The sequence below is a fragment of the Podarcis gaigeae genome (genome assembly GCF_964106915.1).
Source record: "Podarcis gaigeae genome assembly, chromosome: 9".
Taxonomy (NCBI): domain Eukaryota; kingdom Metazoa; phylum Chordata; class Lepidosauria; order Squamata; family Lacertidae; genus Podarcis; species Podarcis gaigeae.
In genome coordinates, this window is record NC_139685.1 from 53573085 (window position 1) to 53597343 (window position 24259).

General features: G+C 41.1%; 1 protein-coding gene across 3 annotated transcripts in view; it reads left to right on the top strand.

Annotated features, from left to right (window-relative positions):
• The window catches only part of NDST4 (N-deacetylase and N-sulfotransferase 4), a 135609-nt gene that overhangs the window by 94579 nt on the left and 16771 nt on the right, over positions 1-24259 (top strand). For all 3 annotated transcript variants that reach the window (XR_014568343.1, XR_014568344.1, XM_083756451.1), the window contains 2 exons: positions 18146-18328; positions 22168-22264. Coding sequence is in view for 1 of the 3 variants with exons in the window: in XM_083756451.1 (XP_083612577.1) it covers positions 18146-18328; positions 22168-22264 (280 nt within the window). In the remaining 2 variants the exon portion in view is untranslated. The remainder of the gene's footprint in view (positions 1-18145; positions 18329-22167; positions 22265-24259) is intronic.

A 24259-nucleotide genomic window follows, 5' to 3' on the forward strand; every position in this document is an offset into this window, starting at 1 on the left:
GAATTGCAGACTAATAGTTCCACAGAGACTATACAAGGACAATTTTGATATATATATATTTTCAGTACACCAAATGAATTGCCCTGCACTCCTTGACCGGTACTCTTCATTCAGTCAAGCAAAGAAGTGTTCTGGCATATTTAAAGCATCCCCTGAGATGGGGCTATATATCACATGTGCTCAGTGTCCACAAGGTCTCACACTATCTGCTTTCCAGTTCATCTCCTTTACTCCCTTGCTCCACAGACTATAAAGAACTGGCCCATAAATGTTTAACAGAGAAGATAAGCTAATAAATACACCTCTAAATATTATCTCCTTGCAACTAAGTCAGGAGGGTTATTTGTCTAAAATAATCCTTTAAGCCCATCAAGGCTAGCTTCTTAATAAACCAGAAAAATTAATCAGAGGAAGTATTTTATACCATATAGCTGCCAAAAAGCAAAGTGACTCCATTCCTTTTTAGAAACACACATGCACACACACACACACACACACACACACTCATTTCACATACATACACAATATTTGCAGCCTGCAGTTATTATGATCAATCTGTGGCTAATTTTCAATTTTGTGTACACTTAATCTAAACCCATGTAAGATATATGCAAAACTGCACTGTTACTAATTTACTCATGTAGCATTTAATCCAACTATTTTCAATACTCTTCCTGCCTCTCCCCTCCAGTACAATGTTATGCATGCCTACTCAGATGTCCTAGGCTGCTTTTACATGGCAGTTTATAATGCTTCTGTTAATATTGTACGTATGGAAGCAATAGGATGAATAAAAACTGACTCTTTTTGAAATACAAATTGTCCAGTCCAGAAATATGGTTCCAAAGTTTACTAAAACCAGGCATCCCCAAACTCGGCCCTCCAGATGTTTTGGGACTACAATTCCCATCATCCCTGACCACTGGTCCTGTTAGCTAGGGATGATGGGAGTTGTAGTCCCAAAACATCTGGAGGGCCAAGTTTGGGGATGCCGGCTCCAGACAACAATTTTACATAAAAATATTTGCATAATATCATGTGTCTGTCCAAGTACTGGTACAGCCTTTTAAAAATGTGAAGGTACTTTGTCCAGAGCTGAAAACAGCTTCAGAGACCAACTCACACAAAATGGAAATTTGCAACTGAATACCTTTCTCGTGTGATCTAAAGTTAAACACCGCATGATGGAGTAGCAGAGATACATTCTATGTTAATTATCAACTCCTTCCCACAGTGGAAGTTTCCATCCTATGCATTTAGCAGTACACACACAGTTATTTTCCATTTAAATGTACAATTAAGCAATTATACTTAACAGTTTATTCTACTTCCCCAATATTTCTCTCACTGTAAATTTCCACATTTAAATTGAGCTTTCACACATGGTAAAAGCCACTTCCAGAAATCTTGGGGAATACAATGGAAGTGTAGCAACTCATTTCCATGTTAATTGCTTCCACAATAAATTAACCCAGAAAAATTGTGAGAGTAAAGTGACGAAAGTTGGGATGGTATACCAACATGTAGTTATTTCCTGCCATTTTCAAGGGTGAATCCTGTATGGAAAGGGTGGGGGAATAGCAGTGTTGTCCAATGATGTTCACTGTTGTGTTTCCCCACATTCATTCCTGTGAATGAAATTTGGCGTGGCATGCTGGTATATCAGTCAAAAAGCAACCATTCCATAATCCAACAGCTACTGCAGTGTGAAAGGAGCATTAGGAAACAAAACAGAAGCCCTAGCATTAAAATCAGGAAAAGTAACACAATACTTACCCCGTCAGAATACACCCCTGCTGTGTTCAACAGGACATACTATCTATAAAGTGTACATAGGATTTATTTTACAGTATGTCCTAACACTCTTTGAGTGTTTAGAGAAAGTGGTCAAATTTATGTTATTACGGTATTTTTTGGGGAAAAAAATTATAGGAAAGATTTGTGTATGATTGCTTGGAGAATCATTTCTAGTTTGAGGCTAGCTTAATTAATGATCCAGGTGTGAGGCAGTCTCAGTATGGTCCCTTACCATAATGGAAACGTTATAAAAATCATATATCAGGTTTTGGTACAAAGACTGCTGAACATGTGAAGGCAATCGCCAGACAAGCAAAAATAGCTATGAAAAATAAAGGTATTACACATATTTACTAAGTACTTCAGAATTTTGGAGCTCTGTATATAGCACAGCAAATTGTTCAGCATAGAATGAGAGTAAGAGAACGCCAGGTCTGAGCAGGTCTTCGGCAGGTTCTTCCAGTGTTACTCTGCTCTATGAATCAGCTTGGCAGTATGCGATATTTGCCAGATTATTATTATTGCCAGATATTTTTCTGGTCATTATAAGATCACCTGTTTTTCATTGCTCCATCTCTCGCAAACTAAATGGGTCTCCTCCTCAACAAAGCCAATACTGTAAAACTTATTAAATAATAATTTTTAAAAATTGAGAGTTTCTAGGTCAAGCCACCATGGATATTAAGACTTAGAACCAATTAAAAATCTTCTGAAGTGTGACTTAATTTTCAGCACACACTGGGGAGCATCTTGGCTTATTTAAGTTAATGGAACTTTGTCATTGACTTCAGCCAAACCAATTTATTTTCCATACTCCATTGCAAAATTGTTTCATTGCTTTGATTTTTTGGCCCAAGCATCTTTAAAACAAAAATGAAACTGGTGTATTATCTGCCAGAATTGCTGTTTTACTTTTGCACAAATTGTTTAAGGATAGGGGGCAAAAGTAAGAGTGACTGACTAGAAGCCACATAATACAGAAAGGTTAGAACAAAATTGTCAGGGGCTATACAAAAATCTATACAAAGAGCTTATTATAATAATGCTGGGAGAAGTGTGATATCTCAAAGCTAATACAGGCTAATTCTTTGTAGTTGCTATGGGACATTTTTAATTTTCAGGGCCACTTTAAGGCATTTACATTATAAAAACCTCCCAGTAACTAAGATTCATTTAGAATCGTTACATCTAGATTATGCAGTTCCCACATGTACTGTACCTAGATTGGCCTGTTTCCTAGTTCCTTCTCATCATTTGTATAGAAGAGAATATAACTGCAGAATATTTAAAATGAGAAGGGTTAACAAATGATTTCCACAGGAGATATGTTCCCTTCCCACTCTGTAAGGCTGGGCATTAATAAAAATGTTTCTGTTTAATTTGCTTTGTTTCTCTGAGCCTAGTTGTGGAAAGGATGCAGAAACATAACCTCGGGCACATTTTTTAAAATAAAACAAAATATTTTGAAATGCACTTTAGAATAAAAATTGCACATAAACTGGTGGCATATGCTCAAAGCCTGGTGGGAAGTACAATCCTACCAGGAAACCAGGGGAGAACTGCAGACCCTCCAAGTGTCCCTGTTTTCCAGGAACAGTCCCAGATTTACAGATGTCATCCTGGTTTCTGATTTGATTCTGGAATGTCCTGCTTTTCCTTAGGATGTCCCTGTTTTCATCAGATAGATATTGGAGGGTATGGTAGGTTGTCCCTAATTTCATTGGAGAAATGTTGGAGGGTATGGAGTTATCTGACCCCTGACCCATCTGAAGGCAGTGCAATATAGGGAAGTTTTTGAAATGTTTTATTATGTTTTTATATATGTTGGAAGCCCTGCAGAGTAGCTGGTGCAATCCAGTCAGATGATTGGGATATAAATAGTAAAAATCGTATTATGGAACAGGACATCCCTATCCCTAGGGTATGGAACTAAAGGCTGTGTTGCAGATCCAATTCATTGTCTTCTTTCAAGGAAGACAATAAGGCTTAAACAATTTCCTTAACTGAAGATGTTCTGTCATTACATAGTACAGCAGAAGCAAGCAAGGAAGGAGAAACAGAAACTAAACTCACAACTCATAAAGGGACATAGGAGTTTCTGCAGCCATTCAGAAGGGCCTTATGAGGACAGATTTCCTTGTCTGAGGTTGAACCTGTCTTCTGAGGGGAAGATTGGAAACATTTTACAGAATCCTGGGACATCAGTTCTGAAGCACTACTTTTGGGGGCAAGGGCTTAATTTTTCTACAAAAGATAAATGGTCATGTGTATTCACCCTTTTAAAAGCCACGATGACTGCTACTTTAATTTACCCATCCAAGGTGCCAATCGTGTCCTAAAGCAATGGCAGGAAGGAATTAATGATTATATATGGAGTGTTAAGTGGCTGAAAATTTCAAAAATAATAAGGCATAGAAAGGAGGAGGCTTAAACATCCTTGACACATGCTGCTATTAGGACACTGGGGTTTTTCAATGACAGTTGCAGCTTCATCTACCTTAAGGTAAAGGTAAAGGTACCCCTGCCCGTACGGGCCAGTCTTGCCAGACTCTGGGGTTGTGCGCCCATCTCACTCAAGAGGCCAGGGGCCAGCGCTGTCCGGAGACACTTCCGGGTCACGTGGCCAGCGTGACATCGCTGCTCTGGCGAGCCAGAGCCGCACACGGAAACGCCGTTTACCTTCCCGCTGGTAAGTGGTCCCTATTTATCTACTTGCACCCGGAGGTGCTTTCGAACTGCTAGGTTGGCAGGCGCTGGGACCGAGCAGCGGGAGCGCACTCCGCTGCGGGGATTCGATCATCTTTGCAAATTCCTTTTCATAACATTTGCCTCTAAGGAAAACTAGTCCTGTGCCCTGGTTGAGGGCACTTCATCAGAATTAGTCCCAAGTAACTTAGGAAATGACAGAAATAGCAATAAATAGCTGTGTGTCAGCTACAGGGTTGCAAAGGAAGTGAAAAAAATCTGTTACCTCCAGCACTCTCTATAAGATCATTTATTAAAGTGTCAGAAGGAAAAACTAAAATGCTGTATATGGAAAGAAGAAAGCTGACTAAAAAAAATTCTGATTAACAAAAATGGAGCCATAATGGACAAGAGCAAAATTGCTACTGAATGTTTTCAGCATTCAGCTTTAATTGGAAGATGGGCGGCTGAAGTATGCACTATCCTAGAAAAGACTGAAAAGGCATTATTTCCTGAACCAACAGAGAAGGATCAAATTAACTCAGTTGTTTGCTTGAAGTTGGGCACCAAATGGCTAAATTAATCATCATTCATAGACTCTACATAACATAAAACAGGCAGCTTTTCATAAAACTGCAAGAGTTGCAACCTGACAGCAACAAAGTTATGAAAAAGAATGACTTGTCTATTTTTAAATTTCCAGTCTCTACCAACCTGCATCTTGTTTCTTCTCTAGTATGTTTCTTTTTAAAAAAACATTAGTTAGAAAATCTTACACTTTGTTTATAAAAGTCCTGATGTTTTGTATATAGATTTGCAGAAGAAACATATTTATGGGTGTGGCTATGAATTAACAGGTGTGGCTACACCCCCCCCACCCCAGTCTAAATCTCATTTAGGGTAAACACATGGAGGGGAGGCAGGATCATATCTACCAATCCCACCCCAATGGTTTTGTAACCCCGGCCCCACCCCTGATACTGTAGCCTTGCAACAGTATGATTGTGCAAGGCTACCAACTGTAGTTAGTGTTTATGTACAGGTTTATGTACATAGGCTGCACTTTGTAGACTTTCTGCTGATTATGTCAATGTCTGAGGGTGGACCAGCAGTGCGAAATCATATCTGGGGCAAGTCCAGCCATTGTGCTTCCTCGTTGCATTTAGCACAGAAAGGGGAGGAATGCTTGCATTGGACTTATATGTACTGTATTTTTCGCTCTATAAGATGCACCAGACCATAAGACGCACCTAGTTTTTGGAAGAGGAAAACAAGAAAAAAAATATTCTGAATCCCAGAAACCAGGACAGCAAGAGGGATCCCCTGCCCGGGAGAGGCTGCAAATGGCTAAGGCTCCCCCAAGAGCCGCGCTCCTTTTAAAGAGCACTTTTAAAGAGCACTCTTGGGGGCTTTTTCCCAAGCAGGGAGAAGGGCAGCAAAAGCCACACACACAACTCTTTAAAGGGAGTGCTGAGTAGAGTCTCCCGCCTGCATTCGCTCCATAAGCCGCACACACGTTTCCCCTAACTTTTTAGGAGGGGAAAAGTGCATCTTATACAGCGAAAAATACAGTATGTAATATCTCTCTCAAAGCTTTTCAAAATGTTCTTCTTTTGCTATGGGGTGAAATGGTGATAAAACCTGGCTTTTAAAAACTGCTAAGACTGAGCAGGGACAGATAAAATTGCTTCATGGGGTAGATTTGGTACAGAAGCCATCTCTGCATTGAGAGTTCTGAAGGAGGACATGTCACCCAAAGTCTTCAATAGTGTGATGAGAGCAGCTGCATTTTCTGTTTTTTCTTTCCTCAGAGCTCTTAAATATACAGAAGCCCTGTCTAATATGAAACAGAACATATATCACAGCACAACACAACTTGTTGGCCGGAAGAGCAAATTTGCAATATAAACTGTTGTGTACTGAGGTTGCATGCTATGTATGCTATTTCCTTTATCAGCAACTCCAACATTCTCTGTTTATGGGAATGGTCACATTTTATGGGACTTCCTGGAAATCAACATCCCTATTTTGGCTCTCTTAGAGTTGCTTTTTGAGAAATGTTATCTGTGTTAGTTGCTAGTGCCATTCTTCGAGGTTCAGATCTCCAGGGTCACTAGATGCTAAATCTCTGGGTAGGAGAATAATGAATGCTTCTGGTCTTTGGAACAAATGCATATAAATGCATGCACATGAACACCAAGGCACCATGTTGTGGAGGACTGGTCATCTTGCATACTGCTGCTGCTGCTGCAGTATATTTTAACTGCTATAACACATTGCCATGCTTGGATGCAGCATTGCCTATGAATACCAGGAGCTGGTAACCATGAGTGAGGTGGAGGAAGTGTTCATGTGCACGGGTCCTGCTTGTGAGTTTTGTGTATGCATCTCATTAGCCGCTCTGAGAACAGGATGCTCGATTAGATGGGCAATTGGCCTAATCCCGTAGGCTGTTCTTCTTTTCTGCCGATTGTTTTACCTATTTATTCAGTAAGTAAAATTAATGCATTTCTATACCTCCTTTGAAAAAATTTTCCCTAGATGATTCATATAAAATACAATAAACAGCATTTAAAAGAATTTCAATAAACCTTTTTTTTTAAAAAAAAAAAAAAGCTTTTATAATGCACCTTTAACAAAAAGAAGAAGGATCTGTGCAGGACCAGGTTTGCAGCAACATAAATGAATATGGGAGGCAGAGTACAGCAGCATGAACCAAAGGTCAGGGATGAAACTAGATTTTGTTTCGCCCAGGTCAAAGACCCAGTTTGGCACCCCCTCTTCGAAGCACATTTGCTTACACACACAAAGGCTGGGAGGCTTCATTCAGGGCAAAAAGCCTGGCTAGCACCCCCTTCCCCAAGCTAAGGCACTGTAATGGTCTTGGGGGTGATCTTTATCATAAGAACTGGGGTGCTACAAACACATTCCTATTTTCACCTCTTGGGGACTAGGATGCCATTAGCCAAGCAGTAGCATTTTCTCTGGTAAACAGATCAATACAAGTACCACCAAATGGTAAACAGAATTTTCCCTTGGTACTGCCATTACTAATTTCCTTTCTTCATGTTTGGTGAATTCCCAGAGCCAAGCACAGTTGTGTTGTCGATGTAAGTTCTTGATTGGCATGCTCTCTTGTTCTTATGCAAAAAATCATAAGCGTAAAGATATTGCACAACTTCAACCAACATGCACAGGCACTTATTTATCATCCGTTCCTTTGGGGTTTGAGATTTAATATTGCTTGACATATAGATGTCATGTTTGGACTCCTTCAAAGGAAGGAAAGATCAGTTTGTTGCCAGCAACGTAGAAGCAGAACACAAGATTTCAATGATGACTTTTAAAAGGAAAAGAAAAAACAACAACCCCATCCTTCAGTCTTTGGGGAAATTACTTCATTCTCTCCACAGTGGTACCTTGGGTTAAGTACTTAATTCGTTCTGGAGTCTCTTCTTAACCAGAAACTGTTCTTAACCTGAAGCACCACTTGAGCTAATGGGGCCTCCTGCTGCCACTGCACCACCGGAGCACCATTTCTGTTCTCATCCTGAAGCAAAATTCTTAACACGAGGTAATATTTCGGGGTTAGTGCAGTTTGTAACCTGAAGCGTATGTAACCTGAGGTGCCTTTGTATAGCAAATTTACTCAACAGTTAAAATCTGGGGTGTGTTGGATGCTATTTCATAGGAGGCAAGAGTAGGGATCCATTTCAGCTGAATCAGAGGATGGGTATACAGTTTTGGTACGTATGGTGAATGGATGTAAACCAGAGTTCATATGTGGTTCCACTGGGCTAGCAGTTGCCATCTTTTTTTGTTCTGTTCTGTTCTATTTTGCCCTCATTGGAAATAGACCCCTCAAAATGTGGGGATCTGTCATTTGTTTTACATTTGAAGCAACTTTAGGCACGCTCACTGGTGAATTTTTCATACCAACATAATGCTACCACGTGATTGTGCTTCCAGATTAAGCTTGTACAATTATAGTCAGTGTTACTACCACACCGGCTTGAAGTCTTGGAAGAAATGCTTGATGTTACATGAACATGATATGACCATGATAGATTCTGAACGAATGAAAGCATCAGTGTTGATTTGGAAAGTATAATTGGCACCCTGCAGGGATGCCATTTCAAATGGGGGGGGGTGTGTGCAAAATTCAGAGTCAGCTTCAAGAACCCGAATTGGATATATTCAATATATAATTGCAACCAAAAAATGCCAGTGCATGTTAAAAAGCATTTGCTGTGGTTACATTTTTAAGCCTCATGTGAATCATAGCAATATTACTCCCACTCTGCCCAGTCATTGCCCATTTAGTTGTTCATAACAATCAGGGGAATAGTTTGGGGGTACCAAGGGGTCTGTGGCCCTGGACACACAATTTTTGTGTTGGTGAAAACCAGGTGCCCCCACACAAGCAACCCCAGTGCAGCGTGGCATGGTGCTCCTCCCCGCCTGCTAAGGGCTGCGTCAATAGGCTGGTCTCCCCCCTGCATGGGTGGGCAGGCAGCTCAGGACAGCCCCGCTTTGCTCCATTGGTGCTGGCATCAGCGGCAAGGGCTGGGCTGGTATCCCCTGTCCGTCACACACGCCCACCCTGTGTGCCAGCAACTAACACTATGCCACTAATAACAATAACCAACATGTAAAACCAATGAACCAAAGAGAAAGGTGGGTGCTCATGTGGAAATCGCATGAACAACAGACATTAGCAACAAAATAATTTAAGTTCAACATGAGGAACTTTAGATAATAAATTCAAAAGAAAAATCAGGAATGAATGAAATGGATACAATTATAAAACTATATCCTGTTTCATTAAGGCCATGCCAAGGGCATAAAGCACTGTAATAATTGTATAAGCAGTATATCTGATCGATAGAGGGCGTTGTTCCATGCTCTTCATTCTTAATAAGATTCTGTATCATCTTGTTTTTGTGTTGAGAAAGTTCCTGAAAAGTTTAAGATGCTGAACTCCTGTGCAGCTTCGATAACTTGCAAGCCTTTGGTAATGTGTGGTTCTATGAGCAAGTGTTGCAATATTACAGAGGAATAATATTGCAGTTTTAGCCTATTTCCCAGAGTAGATATAAGTTCTGCTATGCCCTCCGATTCTCATATTTCCGTATGTTCATATGATTGATAACATCTTCTACATTCTGTGCATGTGCTGTATTTTTTAAAGTATTGTTAACTCCTCATAGGTCTCGGTAATAAGGCATGTTATATAAGCATAAGCCCCTCACAACAAGACTGATCTACTGAATTTCTACCCAGGGCTAGAACAGTGGAATTTACAAGTCTGAGATGTATTGACAAACGTACATGGGAAATTAAAATGCCATTGCTTGGATCAGAACTGCAGCCAGAGCAATATTTCTTGCTCTCCCACAGAGCCTGCTGCACCAAAAGCTGGTAATTCAGCTACAAAAGTAATGCATGCTCTCTGGGAACTTTGCTTGTTATTAATTTCACCGTAAAATTGAATTTATGTTTTTCATTCGAGACAGCAAATAATTGCATTATATTTACAAACCTGAAAAACGCCAGCATGTGTTTTATCAGTTCTCAAGGAAAGTTACAGCCTGAGCCTGAGAACCCACCTGTATGTATAAAGCCAACACTTTCATCAGTCACATACCTAGAAGGAGAACTGATTTGAACCTAAGCTACAGAAACAGGTGCAATGGATGAATTAGCTGAATGCGGCTAGTAAAGGGGAGAGCCTATCAAACAAGGCTGGGCTACCTAAGAACTCTGTAGAGGCTGGCCTGTACAATGTATAAAGGTAAAGGGACCCCTGACCATTAGGTCCAGTCGCGAACGACTCTGGGGTTGCGGTGCTCATCTCTCTTTATTGGCTTAGGGAGCCGGCATACAGCTTCCGGGTCATGTGGCCAGCATAACTAAGCTGCTTCTGGCGAACCAGAGCAGCACACAGAAACGCCATTTACCTTCCCACTGGGAAGGTATCTACTTTCACTTTGACGTGCTTTCAAACTGCCAGGTTGGCAGGAGCAGGGACCAAGCAATGGGAGTTCACCCCATCACAGGGATTTGAACCGCCGACCTTCTGATCAGCAAGCCCTAGGCTCTGTGGTTTAGACCACAGCGCCACCCGCATCCCCTACAATGTATACATGGCAACAAAGGAATGACAGGAACTTGGAGGGCCATACTCCATTGCCCCTGAACATACTATCCTAACAACAAGTCTATGGACACTCTAAAGAGGCAAACTTTTAAAAGTTGTGATTAATGTATGAAGTTAGTGGCCACCTATCAGGGATGATGTAGTAGTAGATTTCCTGCATTGACTGGGAGTTGAACTAGGTGATCTTCGAAATCCCTTTCTACTCAATGATTCTGTGAACTTAATGATAAGGACTTAAAAAAAATATACTGCATCTATTTTAGAAAGTTCTTCAGACTTCTCTGTCTTGGCAGGGTTGGAACACAGGAATTTGCCTTATACTGAGGCTGTGTGCACACATAGCCTTCAAAATCTTCAAGGGCCATTTTTTCACTGTGTACTTTTCTACATAGTGGTTTGCAGTTGCACATGCCTTTATGCTGTAACTCCGTCTAACACAGCAGCGACTGTGTTGTCTGTACACACAGGTGGGACAGGGACGACTTGGGGATGACGTTGCGTGTACAGCATCCCAGAAAGATGCCTGCATCCAGCACTGAATGTACTTTATTACTCATTGTGTACGTGCCCTGAGTCAGACTACTGGTCTAGCTGGCTCAGTATTGTCTACACGGACTGGCAGCAGCTCCATAGGGTTCCAGGAAGTATTCTCTCCCAGCTCTACCTGGAGAGCCCAAGGACCGAACCTGGGACATTTTTTTCTTCAGCTACTCTACTCCTGAGCTGTGCTCCCCCCCCCCCCATGGGAAGGAGGCATATCTGTCTTTTCTTTGATTGCTGGAAGCTCCTAGTTTATTTCCAGAGAAAGTAAGAGAGATGTTAGGTAGCTACAGCTCTCTGTTAAACCTTTAGTGCATGATTTCTCAAAATCTGAAAATAAGGCTGAAATCCTAAAAGTAATTACTTATATGATTCTGCTACTCTACTGAACTATCACAGAAGGAGATGGAATGGGTAGCAAAACCACTGCCATGTTTGTTGAGATTCTATGATGTCATAACTGGCCATATTATTAAATATGTGCTTATTTTCTAAAGAAAATGTTTAGGGGTACTCTCTTTTCGACTCAAGAAAATCACCATTTTATAGTTCAAATCGGGGGAAATAAATACAGTAAATGGACAAAAGTACAAAGATTCACAGAATGTTTAGGGGTATGTGTACCCCTGTGTTCCCCCAGAAAAAAGCACTGATTAAATACATTTCCTATGAAACCAATTGTGAGTCCTATCTATCTTTTCCCCCTCTATATTCAAACCAGATCATAGTTACCTTGTTATATCTTATTCTTCAACTTTCATCTCACTTCTTTCTTTGAGGCAAATGTTCCTTTTTTTCTAATGCATCTAAACAAACTGGACTGTCTCTGCACTGTCCCCAATGCTTTCATCAGTGGAGTTTGCAACAGGAAATACCAACGCTAACCCTTGAATAATCATCAAACCACTAGCTGAGAGGGAACTGGGAATGTGGTGGATGGTGTTCAGAGGACAGAAGTTAAAGAGAGAGAAAGAAAAATGTCTCCTTCAGGAGAACGAACTATAACCAGTTTGAGAGAAGTATGTTTTCCCCTTGAGTGACATCTGGAATTCATACCCCCAGATAACTCATTGCTTTCATGTATCTCCATGCTTGATGCATCAAAGAGTAGAGGACAAAAGCAGATAAAGGAAATGACACAAAACATTACAGCATGAAAAGGGCCTATTGGTTACAGTTTATGTAACAGGTGCAGGAAAGGAACAAATGATGTGCTCAAAGAAGAAAAAGAGCAAGTAGTATAACTATCTCTCGGAAATAAAATTGAAATTGCAGGTATCATTTTTGCTCTCAGACTTCCAAAAACGAAGGCAAAAACTACCAGGAAAACAGCAGAGATAGTGTGTCAGACAGTGAGTTTAACATGTTTGGATGAAATAAAGAAAACATATTTCAGAGTGCAACTCCATAGCCAATTGAAGCACATGATCCTGATCCGTAAATGAAATGGCCTTTTCATGTTCTTGTTTCTCAGTAGGAACTATTGAATACCAAGGTGACCCTGTGGACATAACTCAAAACTTAGATTCTGTTTCTCAATGAACATGTGACAGTAAGACAGAACTTAGAATATACATCCACACTATCCACGTAGCCTTACACTTCCTCAGTGTTGTTCCAGCTTGGATTCTTATTCTTGGTCACATTTTAAGTGTGACAATGAGATGTAACCAAGCCTTAAGATGAGACACTCCACCATCAGATTGCAAACTTGAATTCTATACCTTGGTCACATTCAGATTTGATTCTTGACATTTGTAGAGCACTTCTTAGTGTTCAGAGCTTCTCAAAGGTAAACCCTGCCCCAGCCTCTAGTAGAAAAGAGAAATTATCCCTGCAATCTATAGCATATCTACTCAGAAGTAAGTCCTACTGAATTAAATAGTGCTTACTCACTAGTAAGTGAGGTTAGGGTAGCAGCCTAAAACTTGCAGGGTCTCTTAAAAATAATTTGAGCAGAGGGTGCTCACATGTTAAGCTTTCCAGTACCACCACCCACCCAAAAACAAATACGTTCTCCATCCCAATAACATTGTTGAGCTGGAAGAAGCAGAGTTCAAAATAGATTCCAGGGCCTATCCTGGTAGTCTCTAACTCAGTAAGCTATGCTATAGCCTCAAGTCACTGCACCACTTATTTCAGAAATTAAGTTCTGGAATCAACTGCTCATTAGATCTTGCCATGTGAAGTTTCCTGCTAAATGAGCACTGCTTTAGGATCAGCATAATGGCTGAGAGAGCCCTCAGAATGCGGCCAAGTGCTGTCTGAATGCATTTCACCTAGAATTAATAGCACTGCGTTTAGCATGTATTGCCTTTTTAATGAATCAGGTCTGTGCTGGAAGGGAAAGAAAAATTGTTTGTCAAGCGATCGCTGGTTGAAATACAGCAAGAGCCTTCTGTTCTTTGTTTGAACAGCTGCCCTCTTAAAGATGCCTTAATGAAGTCACTGTCCGGGCTTTTTATTTGGGAAGATTGGTCTTTACAAGCTCATCTGTCTTAAGTCAAAACATTTCCTATTTGTTAATAAGTCACTAACCAAATATTATGAATGAGACTCCGGGAAGCTAGTAAATAGCCAGATGTAGGATGCAATTTTTGTTGCATTATGTCAGCTAAAAGAATTTTTTTGAAAAAGCAACCCAAATGGTAAATGGTATTTCCTCAGTTTATTTTTTTCTAAATGACAACTAGCAACTTAACGGTGCTAATTGGCACATTAAAGGTACATGTGAGCTTCAAGTGCAGTCCTATAAACACCAAATAACTCGCTGGTTTCTAAGTCAGGGTGCTCCAACTTTTCATACCAGATGGGCCACAATAGTACTTTGACATGGAACCCATGGGCCACTCACTGCCTTGTTGGGTAGGGGGGGAGTGATGCCAGAATTTGTCCCCCCACAACCAGACCTCCCACCTCCTTCCCAAAGCTGGGAAAGCCCTAACTAGGATTTAGGAAGGAGGTGGGAGGGCACTAGGACCCAGTCAGAGCCCTCCTGCCTCCTTCCCAAAGGCCAGCACCTTGCTTACCTGCATTGGCAAGGTGAGGGCTGGGGGGGGAGGCATCATATGTTGCTGAGGGCCACCAAAAAGGTCTAAAGTTGATTGCATAGTCCAGCATTCTTTGCCAATTGCATCCAGTGATTTTGCACCAACTGCTTGTGCCTCACTCAGCCGATGCAGAAAATATACAGTGAGCTCACCACATTTTGCTGATAGGAGACTCAGAGTGAGACAAAAACAGCCTGAATGACCTTCTGTGAAATAAAGTGGATACAGCGCTAACACAGCTATGGATGGGTCATGAGGGACACTTCCTCCTAAGTTCCATCCATCTTCACCTTATGGATGTACTAAAAGCTTTATAAATATTTTAGCAAACTAATGGACATGTTTTTAAACACTGTGAACCCACAGTTAAAGAAGTGGCACATTGGCAGAAGCTGCAGGGGCGAAAATGGAAAAGCAAATGGCTCCTTATCTTGCGGTTATTCTAGAAAGCGGAAGAGGAGGGTGTGAATGCAGATCTCTAGGTCTCAGCAGGCTTTCAAGGCTTTCCCTTCAGCTCCATGCCTGAAAAACACTTACAGCAGAACTATTCATTTCTGAGTTACATGGTACTGCCAGTCCAGTGGTGTAGTGATAAACATGGAAGTACAGGAGCTCATTATGATTGCCCCATAACCATGTCCACTAGGAATGTCCAGAAATGCAGACAGTTCTAGGTGTGTGGGTGTGTGGGTGATAGGTATACACATACAGTGGTACCTCAAGTTACAAACGCCTCAGGTTACAAATGCTTCAGGTTATAAACTCCGCTAACCTGGAAAAATTACCATGAGTTAAGAACTTTGCCCCAGGATGAGAACGGAAATTATTTGCCGGGGGTGCATCGGCAGCAAGAGGCCCCATCAGCAAAAGCACACCTCTTGTTAAGAACAGTTTCAGGTTAAGAATGGACCTCCGGAACAAATTAAGTTCATAACTAGAGGTACCACTGTACACACACACATTGAAAAGCCATAGTGCATAGCCTGTTGGCAATACTATGCATAGTTTCCTAGGACTAAGTAGTGCTTGCTTCTGACTGCATAGGTTCAAGTCCCAGAATTGTACTCACCTACATTTCCTCTATTACACACAAGTAAGTACATGCATCTTCATAGATTGCAGGAATTAACTTGTGGGATTGCATGAATCCTTGCAGGATAGGTCTATAAGTCATGATAACTAAACAAAACCCCCATTTTTAGAAGCAGGACACGTCTATTCTAGATAGTGAGGTCAGGTGAGAGGCCTGTTGCATAAAGGCTATTTGTAAACATCTGGCCGGCTGTTGCTGGAGTCTTGTTCTGATCTACCTGGGATATTCTTAAATAATGCCTAGTTATGCCCATAAATATAAATTAGTGTGCACATATGGTAACAAATGTGAAGGCAAAAGCCGGTTCAGAAACTAAGAGTCATTCCTTCCAGGTAGAAGCCTTTCTGAACTTCAGGCCCACCTGAAGTGGGTTGCCTGGATGTCAACAAACTGGGTTGCCTTCAGGTGGCTTGCCTAGATGTCAACAAACCCTGCACTCCCTTTCCCACCACATATTTATTCATTACTTATATCCCACTACTACTCCAGAAGTTTAAGATGATGTGCATGGCTCCTCCTTCCCCCCTCCCCTTCTTATTGTCACAACTATCTTGTGAAGCAGGTTGGGCTGAGAGTTGGATATAGTATCAACAAAAATATAATGTCCAGCTTATAAATTAATGGTGCTACTCTATTTTGCTGACAGACTTTAGCTGGAGTATGTTTAGTCCTGGGAACCATAATTTTAAAAGTATAGCGACAGCTTGGAATGTTTGCAGAAAAGGGTGATAAAGCTGGTGAGAAGGACCTAGAGACCAAGTCCTATGAAGAAGTCCAGTTGAAGGACCTGGGTGTGTTTAACCTGAAGAAGAGACAAGAGACAATGTGATAGCCGTCCTTGGATGGGATTCTGCCATTTCTGAACTCTCCACACTAGCCGTCCCTGCCACCATCCTCTTCAACCCTGCCCTAAGTCGGCTGCTCCATTAGTGAGCAGTTATTTGCACTGGAAAGTTGGCTGTGATGTCCACATTGGCCCCAAGACAAAGAGAAATTTGTCATTGATTACAAATGCCCAGTAAATGTAGAATCCTGGCTGTTCTTTTGTTTTCCACATTGAGATGCCATTAGCAGACTACAGCAAAATGCCACTCCAGGGAATATATTACTGAGAGATCACTATATTTCTCAGATGCTAAGGCGAAAAATGCTTCTGCCACGGTTTTTTCCCTCATAATGCTGTCAGAAGCGTACCATAATGACTACAAAACATACTGTTTAGCATGTCTTTCCCTAATTGCAGTGGTGGCATTAGTTAATTTACATTGCCTCCGACAAAATGCGTATTTCTTGTTAACCCAGGAGTGAATCCACTGGAAACAAAAGCGAAGTATGATAATTGCTTACTGCTTTTCTTATCTCTTGATAACTGTATAATTAACTCATTTTCCATGTACATCCTAATTTTAGTTAATCCAGTGTATACAAGTTTGTGAATAACAAAGATAGGCTGAATCTACAGAAAGCTGGATAGAAAGCATCTATTGATAAAGCACTGACTTTGCACTCATGAAAGTTAATTTTAAATCTCTGTATGAATTGTCCTTTATTCTGTTCATATTTGAAAGTGGTGTCACTATCCAAAAAGCCATAATCAGGCAAAAGAGAAAATGAAATAAGTTTGTAGAAAAGATAAGCTGAATAATATTTTCTTCAGATCAAATGTCCAACACACCAGTGCCATGAGGCATACGGAGCTGGAAAACAAGCTAAATAGGATTGTGAAATTGTAAACAAACGAAGAATCTATCTGCTCAGCTACATGAAACATTAGCAACATGATTAGCAATCATGGGGTGGGGTGGGTGGGTGAATTTGAAAGCAACAGACATGGGTCCATCTGATTGTTATCAAGATTTCTATGTTTAAACTTTATTTCCCCAGCCAGAATCTCCATGAGATCCAACCACATCATGCACATAAAATTCCCAAGTGACTATTTTCAGGGTCTCTCCCCACCTGTTTATTATTCCCGGTGGGAAGGAAAATGGCATTTCTGTGCGCTGCTCTGATTCGCCAGAAGTGGCTTAGTCATGCTGGCCACATGACCCGGAAGCAGTACGCCGGCTCCCTCAGCCAATAAAGCAAAATGAGCACTGCAACCCCAGAGTTATCCACGACTGGACCTAATGGTCAGGGGTCCCTTTACCCTTTACCTTTAAGCCCTAAATAGAAAAGGAAGCATTCATCCCATTGTGGAGCTATTGCTGTTGTTAATACAATTTATTATCTGCCTTTCACCCTAAGATCCTAGGGCTGGTTACAGCAATTACAACACAACATTGTTGGAGCCAATCCACATGGGCAAAGGGAATGATTGTAGCCATATTGTTCTTTTCAAGACTGTAAGCAAATTATATGTGTCTCTAGTACCTAACAACATTCATCGCACCTTGAAAAAAGGGAAGTGCATTAGATCTGGTACAGATGCTGCTACAACTGTGATTACCCATCCCATCCCATTATCTGTGGATTTAAGAGTCGAAGCTGTGATAGCCTCTGAAAACTACTAAACCTTGTGATGCAACAGCAAAAGAAGGTGGGAAACTATTGTGAAATCCAAGGCATATTCTGCTGTACACAGAGATGCTGTAAAAACTGCTGTCACCCTTCCTTCAAAACAAAAACAACAGTAAAGTTCATGCAGGATATACATTTGCTGAAAAGCATCCTTGGAGAGCGACAGAAGGGAATGGATGTTAGAACACTTTAAATAACAACAAAAATGTTTTAACTTCAGGTTGGGAACATAGTGGCTGCCACCTAGCAATGTCCTCCTGCTACTACAACAAACAAGTATTTCGTCTGTTCACCTTTCAGATCAGTATCTTCATGACTCACTTGTCTAACTATGGGAATGACCGCTTGGGTTTGTACACGTTTGTCAATCTGGCCAGCTTTGTTCAGAGCTGGACAAACCTGAAGCTGCAGACCCTGCGTCCCATTCAGCTGGCTCACAAGTATTTTGAGCTCTTCCCTGAGCAAAAAGACCCACTCTGGCAGGTAAGGAGACCCAGCTGACTGAACAGCAGGAGCCCGGCATTCATTCACAATATTGTTTTAGGGAAGACTGCTGCAGGGGGAGGGGGAGAACTATAAATGCAACGTCTACTAATTAAGACATTTAAATCTGTTTTTAAATGGCCTTTCAAAATCATTTAATTCCCCTTTCAAAGTCAGCAGTTTGGCCTAGGAATATATTAGCTAGAAGATAAGGTACTGTCTGTCACATTACCTTCATTAGCACCTGCCTAGAGCTAGGCTGTAAAATAACAGCTATTACACTGACTGTTGTTTATAAGAGACAAAGAGTGTTTGTGTGCTCTTCATATCATGCCTTCCCCTTTATTTGCTTGATGCATTGCATTAACTTGTTTTGATGAACAGCCGGCTAGATGACTACAGACAGAGCAAGCAGACAAGCCGTGTTATAACATGGAATCCTTGCGACTCCAATTACCGCAAGCAACCTGGAGGAATGGTAGCATTTGGGATTCATTTATTTGACTATTTTGAAGAAAATATACACAAGTACCTAACTAAGGAGGGGGTCTATAGCCTCTTGTGCCGTAGGAAAAATGCACCCCTGGTCAAAATGCGCCAACTCTTGCCCCGCTTAGGCTGCATAGATGCCATATATTTAAAGCACATTTAAAACAGATTGCTTTCCCCCAAATAATCCTTGGAACTGTCGTTTGTTAACACTGCTAGGAATTGTAGGTCCGTGAAGGGTAAACTACAGTTTCCAAGATTCTTTGCTTTTATATATATGGCATAAGTACAGCCTAGGTCCTTATGTAGTTTGGAAGAGAGAAGGGCAGATGAAAGTTTCCCCAAATACTGAAATATCTACCATTTCATTATTTCTTGTCTAAAGAAAGCTGCGGTTATTAGAACCGGACTAAATATTTTCACATTTCAATTTTTCCACCAAAAATAGCAATTTAGGGATACGTAGTAATGTAAATATTTTCCCCAAATCCTTCAATGTTAATTAAATTATTGCTCTCTTTCAAACTTGTGCCCTGCCATGGATTCCTGTGTCTGCTGCTGTATTAGTACCATCCCAGTGTGGTGTAGCGGTGTAGTGGTTAAGAGCGATAGACTCGTAATCTGGGGAACCGGGTTCGCTTCCCCGCTCCTCCACATGCAGCTGCTGGGTGACCTTGGGCCAGTAACACTTCTTTGAAGTCTCTCAGGCCCACTCACCTCACAGAGTGTTTGTTGTGGGGGAGGAAGGGAAAGGAGAATGTTAGCCGTTTTGAGACTCTTGAAGGGGAGTGAAAGGCGGGATATCAAATCCAAACTCTTCTTCTTCATCATCCCTCCCCTTTCCTCTTCTTCTTCTTCCTCGATTAGTCACATGAGCTATCCCAGCCAATATTACATAGTGAACAACATGACATCACAGTTCTATATAGCCAATACTTGATGATGTCAGTGAAGGCAAAGTACATTGAGAGTAAGGGCTAGGTTTGTTAGATTATTAGATGTGGGTGATCCTAGCAATTGGGGGATGATGTAGCTGGTTGGGTTGACACAGCCAATCAATTTGGCTACTGAAGGCAAATTATGTCAGTTGACAAAGACAGCAAGAAAGGAAATCTAAATGATCAGGAGAACAATTTCAGAAGCATTTCTTTAAAAATGGAGTACCTTTCAACTTCTTTCAAAACTGCTGAAAATGAATACAATAAATATTTTTGTCTCAGGCCTACTAATTATACTATCAAATGTCTCTTGCTTCTTCGTGCAATGGATATTACATATTTTTACAGTATAAGTAACTTATAATTTGGTCTCTTTTTCATGGCTTTTTAGATCCACCTCATGACTCTTCATTGTGCATTTTCAAATACACTAATGTCCTCTGGACCTTTCTGAAAGATGTCGTACTCTGACTTTTTTATCACTTATTTGCCTCATATATTCCAAATCACTCTTCCCAAGCTCTGGGTGACTACAATTTAATTAAAAACATGTAAATTGTGTGATGCAACACTTTGAAACAGTGACGGACTAGGTGACCTTCCAGGGTTGCAGATTCACCTATTTTAATATATTGTCATCTACATCGGGTGGCTTCAAAAAAATGTGAAAGCAAAATTCGTGTCTGCCATATCATTCAGTCAACTGTAGCAGATGTACATCAAGAACTGAAGTCAGCAAGTTGGTAACTGCCATACACGTTGACCACATGCGTGTATATTATTATAGTAATTTTTATACATTTGATACCTGCCCTTCATTAGCAAGTCCCAGGATAGGTTACAACAATTTAATATTCAGTCCTAAAAACAATTACAGCAAATGACAGTCCCAGTAAAAGGGTGTTTCATGTGTACCATCCTACCTTTTGTTCCTGGGAACTTTAATAAAAGTATCTTAGTGGGGCCGGGCTGAGAAACAGCTCCTTATAACCTTGAAAGACAAATTTCACTACAATTTTCATTGCTGAAAGAAAGGATTACCCATTTGCTTTAAGCCATGATGCCTGTGGACTGCAATAAAGCTGTATGATCAATACCATCTGAATATCTAGCCCACTGTATTTAACACACCAGGATCCCCTACAAAGGCAATTCCAGCATGATAATTCTTTTGAAGAGCCTCCTTTCACTTTCTTCTCACATTTTATTTCTCATTAATGCGTGGCAGAAGGATAAATAGCTAAATAACCTCGATCTGCGATCTTTCGCTTTTTTTGTGTCGCCCTGAGAATATTCAATGTTGCCAAAACACTTTATCTTGGAAACTTGATTGCCACCTGAGTTTCAAGTGGATAAATTTAACTTTAAGTAACAATTCCACTGATTTGCTTCTTTTAAAAGAAGAAATAAAACCAAGCAAACTGTAAATTTTGGATAATCAAATATCAGAACTGGCAACATCCATTATTAAACATTGATGTAGCACATAAAGTGCAAACATTACCTTGCAATGCACATATTCCTAAGAGCCTTGGGAGGTAAGATGCAAATAGCCCTATTTTACATCTGGGGAACTCCAGTTTACTGTTTAGTAGGGTGATATGCAATGGTTATGTTCCCCAGCCTATGCAGGATGACTATGCACAGCAGCAACTAACGCTGATGTATGTGTGCAGAAAAGAAATCACAGAAAGGTCTCATCAGTACATTGGTGTGAAGGCATTGTGCTAGATAGTCTGTTGCCACAAGGCAGTTCTTTTATGCTGCATTGTTCTGAGAAGGTCAGCAAATTCACTGGAGCTAGACAAATGCAATACAAATTGGGATTTGAACTTACACACCAGAAATTAATGCCGAGTGCTCCAATTTAAACTGAGTTGTTCAACTGTGGTTTGTCAGGCAAACTACAGGGTGGTGTTTTCACACTATACTTGCACACATCAAACCACGTATTTTAAGTGTAGGTTTTTCTTCATGTGTCAAGTTTTATTCTGAATCTTATTTTGAAAAGCTTATTAATGAGAAGAATATACACATCTACAAACAGTAGGGAGAAATAGCATTTTGTTGTTAAAAATAAAAACAACCACAAAGAAGGGAAAAAACTACCAAATAATTTGTCAGAATAAATAATTTAAAATATAGGCTAGCTTTAGGCACGATATTCAAGTGACAGTTTTGTTACAGCATATAAAATTAATTTCAGCCTTCTCATTAACAGTAATTTGGATACATTCTCTTGCACCTGGGCTTCAAGATCAGATCTGTGGTCAACCAGGGAGTGGCAGGATTCTTCTTGCATTCCATCGCAGGAAGTGAGGAGCATTCACTACACAGGACATTTCAGTCGGACAGAATGTCAGAATACTTGAATTTCTTCCAGGAATTAACCCACTCCTTTCTTTCAATCAGAATCCATGTGATGACAGACGACATCGGGATATCTGGTCTAGGGATAAAACGTGTGACCATCTACCAAAATTTCTTGTGATTGGACCTCAGAAAACAGGTAATTGAATGCTGCAGTGGTATCATTAAACAAGATTCAAAAGTAAAGCAGGATTCGACATTTTGTCCAGGATGTGGTGATTTGGAGAGCTGCTGACCTTGATAAAAGCCATGAACCGCACTCAGAGAGCTTTCCTGTGGACCCTAACATTTTCAATGCTTGACCAAGTGTTGAGCATGGAAAGATATTGATTGCTGGAGTAGAATTCTCCTGCTGAACACTGAATCTTTATCAAAGTAGGGACATTACATTACATTACAGTATGCCAGACTTGGGCTCACAGTCCTACTACCTGACCTAGGACTTGCCGATCGAAAGGTCGGCGGTTCGAATCCCTGCGGCGGGGTGCGCTCCCGCTGCTCGGTCCCAGCGCCTGCCAACCTAGCAGTTCGAAAGCACCTCCGGGTGCAAGTAGATAGATAGGGACCGCTTACCAGCGGGAAGGTAAACGGCGTTTCCGTGTGCGGCTCTGGCTCGCCAGATGCAGCTTTGTCACGCTGGCCACGTGACCCGGAAGTGTCTCCGGACAGCGCTGGCCCCTGGCCTCTTAAGTGAGATGGGCGCACAACCCCAGAGTCTGTCAAGACTGGCCCGTACGGGCAGGGGTACCTTTACCTTTACTTTAGTCCAATACCAGGTAATCATGTGGCCCCAGACACACTATTGAACATATACTTAGTAACCCACACAATGTCATCCTAAAATAGTGACATTATTTGGTCTTACACTTTTCTCTGGTAGTCATTTTTCATTCATAAATTTAGAAACCACTATTCAAGCTCTATTCAAGCACTATTCAAGCAGGGATGTGGGTGGCGCTGTGAGTTAAACCACAGAGCCTAGGACTTGCCGATCAGAAGGTTGGCGGTTCAGATCCCTGCGACGGGGTGAACTCCCGTTGCTCGGTCCCTGCTCCTGCCAACCTAGCAGTTCGAAAGCACGCCAGCGCAAGTAGAGAAATAGGTACCGCTCTGGCAGGAAGGTAAACGGCGTTTCAGTGCACTGCTCTGGTTCGCCAGAAGCGGCTTAGTCATGCTGGCCACATGACCCAGAAGCTGTACACCGGCTCCCTTGGCCAATAAAGCGAGATGAGCGCCGCAACCCCAGAGTCGGCCACAACTGGACCTAATGGTCAGGGGTCCCTTTACCCTTTACCTTTATTCAAGCTCAGCAAACTTCCTGGGTTGTTCTTTCTCCTCCAGACGTTTTTAGTTTAAGAACTTACAGCCTTCTCCGTTTTTGTGACTATGCAATATCCATGGAGATAAGGAGAAGGAATAATCTCCACCATAAAAGTCATTCCTGCTGTTCCCTTTATAACCACTTCTTGTCTCACCTCTGTGCAATTATCTGATGTCTCTTGATTTAAAGAGACAATACTAATGAATTGGGAGATGAGATACAAACTAGGTCAGAAAAGAGAGAAACTCCAATTTTTTTAGCAATCTCCTGAGTAAATCTATTGTGGTCTAAAGGCAGAAACACAATTGCTGAGCTGCTTCTATTTCAGTGACAGAGAAGCGAAGGAGGAGATACTACACCAAAGATTCATTGTTTAGCCAATCCCATAGTCCAGCATGCCTTAACAAAAGAACCCAGTAACAAATAGTATTTTTCACATATCCACCTCAGGGTTGCATAAGCAAACTTGAAAGTGTGATAAGTGAATAAGAGAGACATGTATTTGAAAGCAAGTACTGTATACTCATATAGCACAGAGGTATAGTAATCAGAGAACCTGGACTGGCTACAGGTTCCTTTCAAATAATAATAATAATAATAATAATAATAATAATAATAATAATAATAATAATAATTTGTTTATTTATACCCTGCCCATCTGGCTGGGTTTCCCCAGCCACTCTGGATGGCTTTCAACGGAATTTGAAGCACAATAGAACATCCAACTTTAAAAACTTCCCTAAACAGTGCTGCCTTCAGATGTCTTCTAAAAGTCAGATAGTTGTTTATTTTCTTGACATCTGATGGGAGGGC